This window comes from Merops nubicus, unplaced genomic scaffold (assembly GCF_000691845.1).
Source record: "Merops nubicus isolate BGI_N331 unplaced genomic scaffold, ASM69184v1 scaffold5577, whole genome shotgun sequence".
Lineage (NCBI taxonomy): Eukaryota > Metazoa > Chordata > Aves > Coraciiformes > Meropidae > Merops > Merops nubicus.
Genome location: NW_008619454.1, coordinates 32535 through 50816, shown reverse-complemented (window position 1 = coordinate 50816; position 18282 = coordinate 32535). Strand labels below are relative to the sequence as shown.

Genomic DNA, 18282 nt, shown 5'->3' with positions numbered 1-18282 from the left:
GCAGCAACATGGACTACAGGTTTAGTTTTTCTCACCACCCATCTACCACCCCAGGAACCAGCTTTCTTCGTACCACCATTTTGCATATATCAAACCAGTCTGAGCCTTCCCATCTGTTAGCACTAGAGGTTTTGAAGATGATTATGCCAAATAAGTTTAAAGGTTTCAGAACAGGAACCAGAGCGCTCTCTCCTACTCAGCCGTTACAGCCTGCCTTGATTACTTTGATGTAACAACACTTGAAAGCTCCTATTCTTTGAAACTAATTTAAACACATTGAATTGTTGAAAGATTAAAAACCGCAGTCAGCTAATTACACTCACTCTCATCTCTTATTCAGCAAATGAATCACTTTTCATTACCACTTAGCTGAAGTACATGAATTTCTGCCTAATTAGAAATGTTGTAGATGGAGCATTAGCAAGGCTGGAGCGGGTCAGGATATCTTGCCTGCTTCATTTTTAATTCCTAACAGTAGAACCAGATAGGAAAGGCTTCAGATAAGAAGTCATTAAACAATTTTAAATTATTTATAAAAATTACTTTGCCCAAATTATAATTATTTTTTTCCCAAATGCTCTCATAAACGTCAAATGGAATGAAAGGAAAAGCAGCCCAACATTGATTTTAATGAACATTTTAATGTTATGTATAACAGAACATTATGAATACAATGGAAACAAAGTTTTATCAATTTCATAATAAAAAAGAAATCCAACGTAAGAAAAGGGAGGCAATAAATTTCATACCTATAGTATAGTGCTTATTCTTAACAGTATTCCCAGCTTGTGAATATAACATCTTTATATTCCAGATTCTAGAATCATGATTCATTGGAACTTAATGCAGAATTACAGAAAGGAAAACAACCCCCCCAAACCTTAATTTGTTTTTTTTTTTTGTTTTCAGTAAAATCTTTTGACTGCTACAGGTTTCCTTTATTAATATATATAATTTTTACTCCTCTATTGGATTCCACAGCTGCTAATGCCATATTTACAGAAAAGAATCACCAAATATTGTATAAAAGCTAAGATCCAATGCTCTTGGATTAGGTAGGGTTATAGAGTTACTTTAAATTATGTGTAAATCACCTTGTTATTTTTTTTTTCCATAATGATGCAAAAAATAAATATTTTTGCTTTTTGACTGCTGCTGATACCCTAAGCCAGTGGCTCCACAGGGATATTGGTGGTACAAAGGATGCTAAGTGCCACTGTAGAATGGCAAGAAAGTGCATTTTCTGGAGTTTTCTGAAAGGAAACCTTCCAGCAATCTTAGATAAAGCTCGTCCCAGACTTGCACTGGATATCAGTTTTAACAATAGAAGCATGTTAATACCCCAAAAATCTGTTGATCACCTAATTGCTGAGAGAGGATTTTTACAATAAAAATTTAGGTAATACAGCAGTGTAGCTGGAACATTAGCAAAAGTATATATACATTCCAGGTCCCTTTGAATTAGCCATAATCACATATGTAAGCCATTTCTGGACAAAAATATATATTCTTATAAAAAACTGATCATAGTACTTGAGTGACTTCAATTGTGGACTCAGTGGTAGTAAAAGGAATGATCCAATTATGACAAAGTGATCAGGGAGAGGGGGAAAAGAAAGTCAAGCTCTTCAAGAAAAAAGAAAAGTATAAAATTAGATTCAAACATTTTTACCAAACCCCCATTCCAGTCTTCCATCAAGTCTCAAAGTTAAAATTGGTTCTTCTCCATACGAAAGTTTTTTGATGGTCTCGATACAAATTATTTTGCAAAATCACCTAACACGTTCCTTAGAAGAACCTTTCACCTCTCCAGAATTTGAACACTAGTTATTTCAACACTTAGAAAATAGCTTTTGGTTCTTTACGTAGACACTTTAACTGATAAAGAAAAAAAAAAAGCATTGATCAGTGTTTTCCATCCCTTCCCCAGCTATATTTGTGCAGCTAAAAATCCTTCATTCAGTCTGCCCATTTATTTTATTTGTATTTAATTTTATTTATTTTACAATCTTTATTTGCTAAAATTGGCAAAATTTGCAAAGGCATCTTGCTTGGGTTGTACTGTCCCAGGAGTCAGAGAGGTCATAGTGATATTGGGTACACCCATTCCTATTGTGCCCGTCAAACCCATTCCTGTAGCTGGCACTCCCATGTTCATGTTCATTCCCATCATTCCCTGGTTCATCACAGGCGTGGGTCCCATGAAGGCCATTCCCATGGTACCTGACATCACACTGGACATTCCCATCCCCACAGGAATGGGCCCTCCCATCAGTGGGCTTGTCTGGGGTCGAACAGGCATCATGTTAGGCTGAGAACTGAGGTTCACGGCTGCAAAGTTTTGAGTCATGACATTCACAGGCTGTTGCATATCTGCAGAACAGAGCACAAGATGCAAAAATCATGAATCAGAAGCTGATGCTGAAGGTGCTCACGTATTTTAAGAAACTCAAGTGGTAACTGCTGTGAAGAAACACATGATGGCCAAAACACCCTATTTTCTGTGTGAAGACTCAGAAAACTTTTATAAAATTTTTCAATAGCATTTTACAACAATAAATGCTGCTATGCATGTTCTAGAGAAGTTCTAGAGATCAGGAAGCCTGAAATCCAGACAGAGCAATGGTGCAAACTCCACAGTAAACTCTTGCACAAAGCTCAGCCTCCTCACATATCCCATCTCCATTTAGAACGTACCATTGCAGTAGTTTAAGACACAACTATGACTAAACAAAGAAAACAGTAATTGACAGAATATTCCATCTCAAAGGCAACCTACTAAACACAGGGCTCAGCACGCACCCAAAGCAGGGCAGTTATCACTCACTTTGTTGCTGCATCATGGTATTAAGTGTTGGCTGCTGGGGTTTGGAAGGCTGCATCCCAGGTACTAAATTGTCCAAACTGATGTTTACACTGGGATCTGACCAAGTTGAGGGTAGAGTTTTGCTCGCATTCTTCTGGGCCATCTCTGTGCTTGGATTATAAAGAGGGTTAGTCTTCGGCATCATGGCGTTCACCAGTTGCAGAGGCTAAAAAGGAAAAGTTGGGATCCACTTGAAACAATTTAACAACAGGACTAAACAAGTCCTAATTTTTCCAAGGAAGACAATAAAAAGCCAATGATATTTTTAGCCATGAACTTCAGCTCCTCTAAAGCAGTGCTGCCATGTGCCATTAGAATGAATTAAAAAAGTGTTTTGCAAGCTAGCATTAAGCTCCCACATCAATATGTGGAATGATATTGATCATCTGCAGTCCCATTTTGAACTCAAATATAAGGGTTTTCTCCTCCTAACACCAAGCTGACCTGCTATGCATTCCAGAAACACTCTCCATTGAAGCAGGCACCCCTGTGTTTTGGAGAACAGATCAGTCCTCACCTCTATCTACTTGATGCTGGAAACCTGCCACATTTTATGGAGGATGGCTTTAAAGGTTTAAAATACCATCAACCTCATCTTCCCCAACAAACCTGCAACACTTCATAGAACGATGGAGACCATCTTGGAGAAGACTGGCTTCTAAACAGCTAAACAGCACTTGACATCTCTTCTTTTTAGGAGGCTACTCAAACATTTTTTGACAAAATTTTCTTACAAAATGCTGATCACAACATCTGAGTGACTAGGTATGAATTCCTAGTGAATAGGAGTGGCATGGATTTATTTTCATGCTGTAATTAAGGATAAGGGAAAAGATTAATTGAGGAGGGTCATTAGTAAACTGTACAAATAGCAGCATACCTGTGACCTTGATATGGGTAAACTGATGCCTGCAGAATTGGCATTCATACAGAAATTCATACTTGGTGAGGTGGTCAGACTTGTCTGAGAGGGGCCCATCAAATCAAAAAGATCAGTAGAATTTGAAGGAGTTGGAGGCTGGGTAGAAGCTGGCTGTGAGCTACTGAAGAGCTCTATAGCTGGCTGTTGTCCTGTGCTGCTCAAGAGCTCTCCAGATGAAGCACTGGGACAAGGAGAAGCTTGGTTGAAGGCACTCCAGTCACCAAAGTCTCCATTTCCACTTGTTGTCGTACCTGAAGGAAAGGCAACAGTGTGGGAGGAAGGAATAGGGGGAGAAGAAAGGCAGAAGATTTAGAAGAAGGCACAGAGCAAATGCCATATTCCATGAACTGAAACAAATGAGAGCTGATCTGTGTCCGTCCAGATTAACATCTGCAGGTAGAACCTCCATCTGGACATCATTCCCTCTCATGAATATTCCAACAATTTTAACAAGGTAGCAAAGGAAATATGAAACACCCATGCACAGAAAGTAGAATGTTTGATAACATGTCACCTGTGAATGACAGACCAGTAGGGACAGGTTTCCTTTGGTTGAAATACAACTGAAAGATAACTTTGGCGTAGATTGGAAAACAGCACCTAGAATTGTGATCATATTTATCAACTTTTTATCTCAGCACTCCAGTATTTACTGAGAGAAGAGTTGTCATGAACGAGCCACTTGATGAAGCAAATTCCATCATAATAAAACAAAAGACAATTACTTAAAAATTTGGTTCTATACAATTAGTAGCTCTTTATATAAAACAATGCCAAGGGGAGTAAAACCCCAGAACTTTGAAAGCTAGTTGCCAAGGAATTCTTTTTTGAGGTGATAAGGAGTAATTTCTTCCAATCCCATGAAGGGTTCACGTAAAATACATTGTTTTCTAAATTTGATTCTTGAACTAAATGCCTTGGCTTGCAGCAGAAATTCAATCTTGCAATTCTCCCAGCAGAACCTTTGCTGAACTCTTAGCTCCTCACGTGAACTTTGTATCATTTCAGTATACCAGAGTTCTTGTAGACAAGCATTTAAATCAAACCACAATAACTTACAGCTCTCTTTGTACCTTACAGGGAAGTCCTAACAGTATAAGATGTATACAACTGCATGGGTACCTATTTCAGGATCACAGATGTCCAGAGACACAAACCAGTGAACTGAGATTATGTCACAACCTTTGACTCATATGGGAGGAGATTTATCTCCCTTAAAAACACATGCTTTTCTACTAATAGGAAAAGGGTTACTTCCTAGGAGTGATAAGGGAAAAAAGCTTACTAAAACATCTACAGGAGATGTGAAAAATAAAGCAACACCACTTAAAGAGGTCTCATTGCTATATAGTGGATTTGTCCCAAGTTTGGGCCATTGTACAGGTTAGCTTTTTGATTATGGCAGTGATATACTTTTGATAAGTCTCAAGCAATGTCATCACCATACAAAACGAACTTTGAGTTCTAATGAACACCTAAATCACCCCCTGAACTTCTTTAGATGAGTAAATGAAGATTCAAACATGTAAAGCTGAGGTAGATGAATCAAATGCCAGTGCACTTCCTACCCTATACAACAGCTAGTTTCACAATGGCATCCATAGCAATTTTTCTACAAGTACATTCTACCCACTCAGAAAGTAACTGCAGTAGTCTTTTATATGCCATAAGTAATTACCAACATACACCTTCAATCTTCAGTTATGTTTATCTTAACCAATATGTTAGACTTTAAAGAGTAGTAGGAGAGTAAATCTGTTCATAAAATCCAAGTATTGCCAACAACTTCAGTGCACGAAGTGGACTAATATTCATTAGCTCAGGGCCCTACTAGAACATTTGCTTTGATCTCCCTCACAAAGAGGGGCTATATTAGAATGTTTCAATTAGTATTACATATTAAAAATTAAAACCTACTTTAAATATTCCTGATAGATAAGTAAATGCTGAGTGTGCTGCTTCTGTGTTCAGACCTGTGCACTGAGTACCAATAATGGAAGTGGGGGTAAAAGGGATAAGGTTTTGCCCCTTCAGTAGAACTTCAAAGATGATTAATCAAGAAGGAAAAGATTCCTAGAGGGGCTCACGCTGTTCAGGAATGATTAATCATTTCACAGGACTCCTCGTCCCTCGCATAATGGTGATTGGAAGAGATTAATCATCTTAATGCAGATAAAGGATTGTATCAATTTACACTGTATTAACACACAAGTTATTTGCATAGTAGGCGGCTTTGTGTTTGCAAAACAACTTGGTTTTGACTAAGAAAGCCTGTAAAAAAACTAGAGCAATTTTTTCCTGCCAAGCAAATTACAGGTGTTTTAAGTAATCCATGCCCAGTACACTTTCCTAACACAGAAAAATAAAGGAGGAAACATACACATGCTTACTAAAAGTTTGCTCACTCATAGGTTTGCTGATCAGTCACTTTGCTGTTCTTTTCTCATTCTGGACTCAATCCTGCACCCTTGTTGAGAACCCCCAGTCAAAGACTATCCTTGTCCAAATTAACTTCACAAAAGATAGCCAGCTAGCTCCCTCTGCTCCATGCTTGTCTGCAGCCCTGTCCTCTTTGAGTACCACTGCAGGCTCCCAAAAACACTCCAGCAGAAGAAGTTGATTGCTTTAGGTAGCTTCCCAGTATATTTTTCAGTTCAATTTTAAGGAAATGTTTTTCAGCCAGCAGCCGTGTCTACTAATAGCTTCTATGTTTGCATGCAAAATGACTGCATACACACTGAGCCAGCTGTGTGGCCCTGTGACAGCTCTAACTGCATGCCATGCAGCCAGGGCAAAACTGAATGCCCTCACGACAAGCATTCCTAAAATCCTGCTCTTGTGATTGGCAGGGACGTGCTCACGCCTGACTTAAGTAAGGTCTGGATATCTTTTATTTAATAGACTTCTCCTGAAAGGGACAGAGGCTGTAACAAATTGTTATCTAGCCAAGCTAAGATAAAGTTTTGATCAGCTTCATCCCACAAATGCATCCATGCCACTTCAAAAGCCATCTGTGAGGCCATACTGTATGTGGAACACATAACTTGACTTAATTCCCTTCCAACATAGGAGGCCTTCCAGTAGTAACCCAGACATCACTAGAAGTTTTGGAAATAGCCTATCCCAGGTTCTCATTATACCATCTGACAAGACTGACATAATTGTGTCTTTCTAAACAATTACATACTTTATATTTTTATATCTCAGGAGGGAGCTGAGAACATCTTTAGGGGCTCTTATTTTTCTGTCACAGGTGGACTGCAATTTTCCATGGAGCATGATTTCATCTTTTGGTTTTGTTCAACTTACCCATTTTAATTATGGCCAGGGCAGTAGATTAAGTTCTTAAGACCAATCTGAACTCTCTGCAAGTGTCTGGAAACTATAAACAGCAGCATAAAACCCTACCAACTTTTCAGCTCAAAACATTATCACAAGCATGCAAACCAGACTATCAAGTGGTTCATGCAAGTGATTTTATCCCACCACAGCAGCAAGCTTTTTTTTTTTCCCCCTTAAATAGTTAACACTTACCTGTATCTGAAAAGCTTGCAAACTGTTAGTTCAAGTATTAGAAAAATGACTGGGTTTTATTGCAAATAAAATGATTGAAGAACCTTACACAGAACACTGGGAAGACTGAAGACTAATAACCTGAATGGCCCTAGCACTACAGCTGATTTTCCAATCACTTTGGAAACACCAATACTGTCATCTTGAAGCATTCATTGCTCTCAAACTCAAATTAAAATAGCTCCTTGCCCACAACTGCAAAAGTGGGATGCACTGGGCTCTTAGAGCACTTGTGGTCCAGTCACACAAACAGTTTGCCCTGGAAAGGGAAGTGACTTTCAATAATGCCACGTGGCATCACTTCCTCCCTTCATGCCCTTAAACAGCACTTCAGTTTGTAAATTAATCCTACCTTGCGATGATGGGAAACTTGCTGAAGCAGCAGGTGAACTAAAATCAGCAAATCCTCCAAATGGGTCAGTTGATCCATCTGGAAACAGAAAGAAGCCAAATGCTGTTACTGGATTGTGCAAAGATCCATTGCAACAATGGCATGGGGGATTTCTGAAGAAAAGCTGTTCTGTGTTTTGCAGGATGGATTTATTGATTCTGCTCCTTAAGTCGACGCTGTTTTTCCTGTTCATCACCATACTATACTTACACAAGCCTGAGCAATAATAAACTGGATTATTTCCAACTGCCTTGCAGATCTTGCAATTTTTGTTTCCTAGGAAAGAACTAGAAGATGCAAGTTTTTGCTATCTCTAAAAATAAAGTTAGAGAGATTAAAAAGGATAAAAGGGCTCATTTTTTAACTAGTGAGGGATGCTACTAGTTTGGCAGTTTGTAAAATTAAAAATTTGGAAGCGTAATGTATAAAAGCCAAACATTCTTATTGTATAAAGTTAATTTACTATGCTTACTATGAAAAATTACATGTCGCCTTATATTTAGTTTTTGTGTTACTTAATGCATGAATGAGTCTGCAACGATCTTGAATTGGGATTTCAAGGACAGAGCTTGCATTTGTGTTCATTTTTTTATAAGTTTGCTTCCCTTCCACAGCAGGAACATTAAGTTTTCCAACCAGACATTTGTACACAGCATATAAATTATTAACTTCTGAAGACAGCACAGTAAGAGTTTTTCACTAAAAAAATAAAGCCAAGGTATAAAAACAGCAGAAAGATTTAAGAACCATATTAGAAAGCTTTTTTTAATAAACAGAAAAAAATCAGTTCACAAAAATCAAATCCTATTATCATTGATACTGCTTTTAAGAAGGTGTTCCACTGACCTGAGAAAGCTAAGAAGTTGCCCTTATTTGTTTGTCCTCAAAGATTTCACCTCAAGCAGTCCCACCCTTAGAAGAAGCAGCAGCAGTTCAATTATTTTGCTTTTAGTGTTGTGTGTACATTATATAGGTTACATCACAGCTGCTTAGCCTGCAGTGCTTAGGAACTAGCCAGGTGGGACTGGAACATCTGTGCTGCACTCAAACACCACCAGGGACAGCTTCCAACATCTGGTGCCATTTCTGAATTGTCTTATCGCTGCAAGACATTCTGCCCCATCTGCTACTCTCAACTGGGTTAATTAAACCAGAACCATCTCCTTTTTAATAAATGGCTAGCAGTAATAAAAGGAACCATTCACTTTCTGATACATATGTACTTGTATTTCTTTTTAATGTTATTTTACTGTAGACATTGCCAGGAAGGCGACTGTTCTTCCAAGGGGAAATGTCTTTTCTTGCTGAGAGTGTAGCATTTAACATAAAACATGAGAAGGGAATGCAAAGATAGTCTCTCTGACTTTTCAGAAATATAGCACTACTGAAATCCTTTTACCACTTTTTCAAGAGGGAGAAGATTTCATACAAAGTTAAGGAATTTCTTCAACCCAAATTCTGAAGTGATTTAATAAGCGCTTTACATATGTTTATATACGAGTGTCCTCTATATACAAGACTGCAACCTGAGAATGAAAAAGATGAACCAGTGAAATACCAAGCTAAAAAACTGCCCTGATCATGTTTACTCTGCCTACTGCAATGAACATTTTCAAATAATTTTTTTCATCACATGTGTCCTTACAGAGTTCAGACCAGGTTAATGGTTTCAGGGATTATATCAGAATGAGCAACACAGATGACACACTCTCGACCACATCCTCAAAAAAAAAATCAATGCGCTCATGCTATGCCCGTTATCCCTGGGCTGTTTGAAAAAGTACCTAGGGATTAATTTAATTTAAAAAACAGAACTAGGTTCAAGCTCAAAATAACCCTTTAACACTTTAAGTCAAGTCAACTTTTCTTCCTCCTCTGTTGCGTGTTCTCAAATGATACTAAGTTCCAGCAAGAGGTGGAAGAGCTTAAGCTGAGTGCAGGATCTCTCTAAAGAAAGGCATGGCTAAGACTGAAGTACCTCATTGCCACTAACAGGAAAAAAAAAAAATGCTTCCAGCAGGTCTAACCACATTTTCTCAAGCAGATTGCTCCTTTAGGGCAACCAAACATCCCCCTCACATAAAAACTGTGCCGCTTTAGCGATGTGTAAACCCCCCCTGCCCACCAAGCCTCACTAACCTTCTTCCACATCTCTGCACCTGAAAATACATAGATAAGCAAATTCTCAGTCCCCTGAATTCACATGACTTCCCCAGCAGTTCCTTCACAGGATAGATCAAAGGCTGCGTTTGACCCTTTCCCTGTGTCTTGCCTGACACTGTGAACATTCCCACACCCTGTGCCGCAAGGAACAGTGGTCATAACAAGTGACCTGCACGTGAAGGACGGTGCTAATCTTCTCAACATGAGCTACCCTCAAAGATTCCCATGTGAGATCTGTTACTACAAATGAACCCTTTCCATCTGCTTTCCCAGGTCAGCAAAGGGGTTATTTAGCAGGACCAGCTGGTAACACGCCTCTTCTCAACACCATTTCTAAATGCTGCTTTGGAAAAAGGAAGAAAAAAGGCAAAAAGAAAAAAAGGCTTACTACAGCAAAGAACCAAATTGATCAAACACTGAAATACACTGTCACATGGAAGCTGCCATAGTTCTCTTTGTAATATGGGAAGGCTCAATTTTAAGTAGAAACATCTACTCTCTATGTGATTTAATTTTTACATATAAAAATAAAAACATACACATGTATATAAATAAACCCAAAAAACCTAATCTCTTTTCCCATAAGTATTGGATAGGAGAAGTTTTAGTATTGATTTGCAGTAGTGGTTCTGATCCAGGGTCTTAAAATTCCACAGAACTGTGGTAACTCCAATGAACATCTTTGTCTATGAAGTTAAATAAAATTGAAAATATTGCAATATCAGTTATTCCTTAAATTTGGGGGCATTTGTGCATAAAAGAATAGGTGCATGAAATAGTTTCTCAACCATTAGGAATTAATACGTATTTCAGAACAGATATATAAACTTTATCTACTTTCCCAAAATGAAAATGCACAATGTTTTAAAGATATATCAGAAATAAGAAAGATTGAGACAGATCTCTCATACTAAATTACCATGATAATTTCCTTCCCCTCCAACAGAGTTTTGATAATAATTTTGATAAAATATTCTATTAAATACCTACAGAGGTATCATTTTGGAAGCCTAGTGATGAAAGGAACGTTGTCACAGAGTGCTCGTGATACTAGCTTTGCTCATACACTATAATAAAAATACCTGGTGTTACATATTACAGGAGTTCCCACTCCAGCACACCCAGAAGTGGCATAACGTCAGACAGAAGTAAGAGCAGTCTTCACGAGTGCATGAATGCAGCCACCTTGCCACTCGTGTGGGCCTTCAACCACTGGATTGCCGTGACTGGCAGTGTGACTTTACATGGTGACTGGAGTATCTGTTGTCCCCAAGACACACACGTGTGCTTCTACAGATAATATGGATGCTATCCCATATATAAGAGAAGTTGCTTATTATAATATGGAGAAGTTACGTGGAAGATTTCTATCTACAAAAATGCACAGGCTTGTATTTTACTTGCTATTCAAAGTGATATTCAAACAAAAATTCTACCCACAGTAAACTCTCCCAACTGTGCCATTAGACCAGAAGTGCAGGGCAGCCCTTCTGCTGTTCCATGCCAGCCACAATCAAACCCGTCGATATTAAGAACCTGTAAGCACCGTAACAAGTATTTAAAGCCTTAGGTTTTAAAAAGCAAACCACTAAGCCCCTGAACTCCTCTATCAATCTTGTATGCAATGCACTCACATTTAACACACTCCTAAAAAGAAACTGCAGTTTGAGTGTGAGGGTAAGTCCATATGAAGGTTAATGGATGTAAATTAAACTGCACATTTAGAGAGTGAAGGGATTTGTTTCACAGTTAATAATTTTACTTTTAGGGAGCACTTTATTTTTGGTGATAGAGTGGAGATCAAGTGCCAACATAAAATGAGATAAAGAAACAAGTTGGCCATGTATAAGCTTTCATCTAAAACATAAAGATCAGCTAGCTGCCTAGCCTTTGAATTGCACTGAGAAATGTCTCAGTGTGAATCACGCTTGCTTTTACTGTTAATTATAAATAACTGCATTACAAACACAGTTTCTGACAGACTGATCTGGCAGTTAATCTTTGTGCTGCTACCATTTATTAGTCCCATGCAGCAGTACAATCAGTACCTTGCTCCACAAACGTCTAGAATACTCAAAAAATTTAGAGTTGCCATTTCTCAATTTATCTGCTACTCTTTACCTATGCAACATCAAACAAGCTTCTCAGAATTGGTTCAAAATATGCATTAAGAAAATAAAATCAAGATGTGCCTACCTGTTGTGACTGGCTGGCTAGCTCCATCAAACAACAGATCAACCAGGTCATTAGGCAGCTTGCTGCCAGAGGGTACAGAAGCCTGAAGAAGAAATTACACAACAGATATCATCTCATGATGTCATTGCTCATCTTCAAACAACTATAAAACTTCTCAAAGTCATTTAAGGCTTTTTGGTTTTCTTTTGCTTTGGAGAGATGGCAGATTCATCTTTGAAGCCAAAACTCACTGGAACGTGGCTAAATTGTAAATTAAGTACTGAAAAAGCAAGTGGCTCATTTATGATAAGTGAAGACTTTGATAACTTTTCAATAAGTGCACAGGTTCAGAGAATTAGGCCAAGATTTTATCTTTTATCTCCTAAAGAGAGTAAAACATGGCAATGCCTATATTTTTTAAAATTATGTATTTTACAGCAATTACACAATTATAATGAAACTGTTTCACATCCCTCAAACACCTCAACTAAACATTATTGATGAAATAGCTCCCTTGAAGGCTGTATAACACAAATTCTACCCTAAAGGAGAGTTTGTCTCAGAGGTTAGCAGAAAATAGTTTCCAAAACCACTGGATTATTGTGCACTCCTGTTGTCTCACCTTTGCTGTAGGCTGTGCAGTATGAGCAGCAACATTCTGTTCTGGACTGGCTTTATCCCCTGTATAATGTGCTGCTGCTCCCAAGTCAATGGTTTTTGAAGGATTTGCTGTGCGTTTGTGCCTGGTGGTCCTAGTTTCTGTAGCTTGTGTAATATGAATGTGTTTTGTTGTCACAGTCTCCTCTTCATCTTTAAATTCAGCTTTGGGAGATTTACCTCTTCGTGATTTTTCCTCATCACTGTCACTAGAAAACCAAAAGCGATAGAATACCATTGGTGACAGACTTCTCAGTTACTGAAGGGCACATCTGGCTTAAGCCACAAGAGTTTTGGTTACTGCAGTTGCTTGCAGTCATGGTTCATAATGAAAATGCTGCTTCTTGCTACATTTAAGAAAGGAAATGTTTTACCTTTATATAATTCATCTACGTGACACAGCGTTACACCTATTGTACAAAAGCGATGAAGAAAACCAAGTTATTTGGTTAAGCATTAACTGTAAGTCCACAGTAGAGGATAATAGGAAATGTGTTTGAATCCAGTACATTTAATTGCTTTCTGACAGGAACTCCCCCACGCATTATGTAACACCTCAGCAACAAAAAGTTAAGTTGGCAGGTCTGCTCAGCACTCGCACCAAGAGACAGAAAGCAGTGGACCAAATACAGGTACTACCTTTTGGGTTTCAAGATATTCCATTCCTATTTCAACTCATTTCCCTTTCTAGAGAAACAGGCTTTTATATTCTTTAAAATGTTTGTGGAAGAAGTGTTTACAGAATTGTGCAATGCAATGATCCTATTGATTTTCTATCAGCGAACACACACTTATTCTTAAAACGCAGAAGAACAAAAGTGTCACCATTTCAGGAGAAAACTTTTAGATGTCACTGCATAACATTGTTTAATGTGTTACATTTTCTACTTTTATATTTTAAGTCTTTCACAAACAAACCAATTGCCCCCCACCGACAGTCATGTTGCCTGTTACCATCAAGATAAGATTTGTACATAACAGGGAAAATTGCTCTAGAGAAAGCTTAAATATACTGAAGCGTATTTTGAAATAGTAATTCCCTTAGCAACATAGTTGAAGAATGTGGAAGGGTTTTATGTTTTAATAATGCATTAGAATACTAAAACTGCAAAATTTAAGAAAGGCTGTCCCTTTGTCAGTGAGAATGTGACAGTAACTGCAATATCCTCTGGAGGGTAGCCTTTGTTCTCTGTTAACAATAGTGGGCTTTTCGGAATACATTGCACGTGTCATTTCCTCCACCTGCATTACCTGCTCACCACCAGGGATAGTTCAATTCATTAACAGCAGTGAACATAAACCCTCATCTCCTTTTTAAGTTTATTTGTAAAAAGAAAAGTACATCTACTGGCTCATTAAGCAGATATTGGCACTTGCTTGAGCCAGCCTTACACAGACAAGTGAGCTCAGGTGGCACCACCTAAACTTACCCTTCCAAGGCACTTCAACCCTGCCTTGCAGCAACGGGCCTCCTGTTCCCCGTCTGGTTCTCTACCCACAGAAACCTAACATGCACAAACACTTCAGGGACCATGTCTTCACTTGTGACATCGGGATTTTAACACAAGCCCCCAGAGTAGGCTGATCCACACACCAGCATGCTGTACATGGTGTATCCATCCTAAAACCCTTGGAGGAGTATGGATGATGTTGCCTTTTAGATACATGTTAAAGGGTCTAAAAATCAGGACAATAAGAATTAAGGCTCATGCTCTAAAGCCTGCTGCAATGTATTGCTTGCCATCCCTACAGAGTCTGCTTAGCCTGTATACACAGTCTGTGGGTGGAAGAAGTGGCTGATACCAATCAAATTCTGATCAATGGAGCTATTGCTACAGAACTGGTAGAGATCAATCTCACCAATTTAAGAATGAAAAAAAGGGAGTCTTTGGTGATCCCACAGTAAAATAAATGTATAAAAGCTTTTAAGAAAAGAAATTAATCATCTATGCCAGAAAGGAGGACAAATATTTTCTGACAACCTGTACTACTTCCAAACCGTCTCAGGAGATCTGTTTTCTATTTTTCTTTAATGGTCACATTAACACACACAAATTACAGATTAATGTTCCATTTAAGTGTTTACTGTGCTCAGAACAGTGAAATTACAGTGCTTCATCTGAGAATTGTACAATGAGCTTAAAATTATAGCTAGCATTGTACCAAATCATTAAAAAAACCCCCCAAACTTCTGCAAAGGAAGTACATGGTTGCAACTTCTAGAAATGAAGTTATAGATACACGGTCATTTCCACTGGCTTAAGGTTTTTGTGGTGTGGGAGTTCTCAAACCTTCTTTAAGGTAATAAAAACAGTTTACTGATACTTCAAGACTATCTGAATTATATACTACTACATTTAAACATGGCTGTTGCATCCTTTTATAGGTGTACTAAAAGTTTCACCCTTCTGTTGTTACCTGCATCAACCTTTCCAAATACTGGAGAAACAATGATTGGCACTGTTTTAAGAATTCTTATGAAAAAGGTTTAGTGTTTCAGAAGAACCTCTGAATATCTGCAGGTCATTTAGAAACGGAACTTTCACATACAAGGCTAGACTCAGGGCTGCAATTGGTTTATTCACCTAAGACTTAGGAAATAAAAACCACTATGAAAGAAAAAATAGGCTTTTCCCCAGCCCATGGGGTATTTATTTCTAGGCTTCTCCACTTCCGAGAGGGTAATCAGGTTCCTCCCCAGCAGTAGTAACATTTTTCTTCTGAAGAAAAAACACAACCACCTTCAGTCTAGGCTTCTCCAGAGTTAGTGTGTGAACTGCAGTTTCACTGAAATCTCCCCTAAACTCAAACCAGCTACATCACAGGCTGAGTTCTTAGTTACTTCAAGCTTTTTTTTTCCTTCCATGCAAATGATTGGCTTTGCAAGTAGAGTCAGTAATCCAGAAGTCTGGTCAAGCTCTTCTGGTGTATATACTGGAGGTAAAGATTATGTCATCCAAATTCCATTAATCACTGTGATGATGTGTAAGTCACATTTATTCTTTGTGCTTCAAGACCTTTATTGGCTCTACAGTACTCAAGTAATACTGATTTATAAAGCTGTTAGGATAGAAACAATAGAACATACAACAGCTGATTTGCCAGCTGAGTATCACCATTTAGTCTCTTTTCCAAGGGAAATGGCAACTTAATTCAATGCTGTTATATAGCAGTGGACTTCAAATAAAATAGTACATTTTTTGAGGTATCTTTTGTGGTTTGTTTTTTTTTTTAAATGCCATATTATGAAAACAAATGCATTGATTTCCTGAAGCATTTAGGAGAGAATGCTACGCTGTTGTTGCTGAGCTTAAGCCACATTTGAAATTTTATGTTTATTTCAGTTTCAATATTTACCATCATACAAAATACAGTAGTCTGTTAATACAACATCAATTATAAGGTTTGCATTTACAACACGTTTAAGTTTAAATAGACACTCTATAACCTTGAGTTCAATCTTTTTAGATTCTTTGTTCTGTTCTGTAAAAAGAAACACCTTCATTTCAACACTCTGGTAAAATACCTTCCATGATGTCCAATAACCATGCCAATAGAAGGCAAAGGAAATTTCAGGCTGGTAGCTGAAGGAATGTTAGCAAAGCACTATTGCTGCATGGATTCCTTCCTATGGGAGGATAGCCTGCAACTACCAAACTGGTTTTCCTCTTATGTCCTAAAAAAAAAATCCTCTTTTTATTTCCAGTCCCAAGTTTTACTTTCATAAATTTTGAGACAAATAACAGAACTGACATTTACCAAAAAATGGAAGAAAAAAAAAATAGAGGGGACAGGAGTTACAAGAGCAAAACAAAAATGAAAAATGTAGTATTTGTCAGAAAAAAAGAGATGAGTGTAACTTGAAGTAGAGATGTATAGTGGAGAAGTCCTCTAAATAATCCTCCTTTTATAAATATTAGACTGTAGAAGGGATTGTCTTTGAGACTGGAAAGTGCAAGACTTCATTCCAGCACAAGTAAGAGACCAGGAGCCATTCAGAAATAAAGGAAATAAGATTAAAAAATGTTTACTGTACATCCTCTACATGAAATGTGGGTAGTGAGCTTTACAGATGTCATGTGACAAGTTGCCTTTCAAAAGGTGAGTACAGAAGAGCACACAGTGATATACCATTGTTAAATCTGAAATTGTTTACTTTTCTTCTGATCCCTTCTCTTTGGAGCCTATTGATAGCAAGTTCTAAGAGGGAACCCTGATGTGTGCAAAGAGTATCAGTGTTATGATTTATTAATGCCCTAGGAAGCAGGCCATGCAGCTTTCTTCTCAGAAATGCTACCCATATGATTGTTTCCATAAAAAATTGCTTGACTTTTTTAACATACACACATGTGCATGTGCATTTTTATACACATATATTAGAGTGTCTATATGTGAAGACAGTCCTGTAAAAAAAACTAATCAAATCTCAGTGCAAATTTGAATTTTAAGTTGCTTCCCAAAAGGGAATTATTTCAATATACTTGAGCACTTTCTCTACAGCAATTTCAGATTCTGTTAAGTATGAACTTGATCTCCAGATAATAAAATTCAGTGCACCTGTTGAAGTGTGATGTATGTAAAGTTCTTTCTGCAGGCAAAGCAGGGTAAGTTTTCTTCCTTACTGAAAAAAATTAATGGCCAGATATAAAATAAAAGTTTCCTGAGATGCTTCATCTGCATTTAACTTTTTTTAAAGTCACTTGCAGTCTGTTCTTCCTTAGATCAGCCCAGGGAAGAAGCACTGTGTCAAGATAGGTCTAAGTAATTTTTCATCTCTTCTTTAGCACTTCAACATTCAGAGTAACTGTAGCATTAAATGCCAGCTTGCAGTATACTGGCACAAGGAAGACCACTCAATTGTTGATACAAGACAAAGCTTAGGAAATTTCAGCCAAATTCCTTGCATTGCCAGCAGCTATCTAAACTAGGGGCAGTAATAGAAGATAGTCAAGAGCAGTTAACTATTGACAGAGCTCCTTTATTCCCCAAGGCCAGTAAGAGCTGCATTAAGGAGCCCAGGAAGCAGGTATTGAAACCAAACATGCTTCTGTACAGACAAAAAGAATGACAGAGTATTGTGACTAATAATCAGCTAATGTCAAAGAGCTTTGTAATAGCAATTTCACAGAATAAATTCATGTTAAAATAACTCTGGTACCTGCACCTCTCTGGAGAGTCTTCTCTATCTTTCCTTCGGAACTTGCTGATGGTATCATCAATTGTACTGCCAATTTTGTCGCTTAGTTCACCTAACTTATCGCTGAAGGGAAAAGCTGGCTTTTTATCCCATTCTTCATCCCATTTTGACTTGGGCTCAGGATCATATCTTTCACCTGTGTAAGGAATTAAGATAAGAAATACTAAGGATAAGGAAAAAAAATAAACAAACAAAACACAAGCCTGTGGTGTTTCTGAAATCACTCTCAAGGCCCCCCTGCCCTACATACATAAACCTCATAAGTTTTCAAAGCAAACTGAAAGCTCCCACTGTGCTGAATCAACACTATTACAGCAAGGCACGGCATGTAATGCCAG

The 18282-nt window shown here is 37.9% G+C and overlaps 1 protein-coding gene across 1 annotated transcript in view; it reads right to left on the bottom strand.

Moving 5' to 3' along the window:
- Window positions 1-621: 621 nt before the first annotated feature.
- Window positions 622-18282, bottom strand: part of CLINT1 (clathrin interactor 1) — a 24427-nt gene continuing 6766 nt past the window's right edge. The window contains exons 5-11 of the mRNA XM_008943782.1: window positions 17906-18080; window positions 12713-12956; window positions 12112-12193; window positions 7714-7791; window positions 3747-4039; window positions 2828-3032; window positions 622-2373 (exon numbers count right to left, since the gene is read on the bottom strand). Of these exons, the coding sequence (XP_008942030.1) occupies window positions 2012-2373; window positions 2828-3032; window positions 3747-4039; window positions 7714-7791; window positions 12112-12193; window positions 12713-12956; window positions 17906-18080 (1439 nt within the window). The 3' untranslated portion in view covers window positions 622-2011. The remainder of the gene's footprint in view (window positions 2374-2827; window positions 3033-3746; window positions 4040-7713; window positions 7792-12111; window positions 12194-12712; window positions 12957-17905; window positions 18081-18282) is intronic.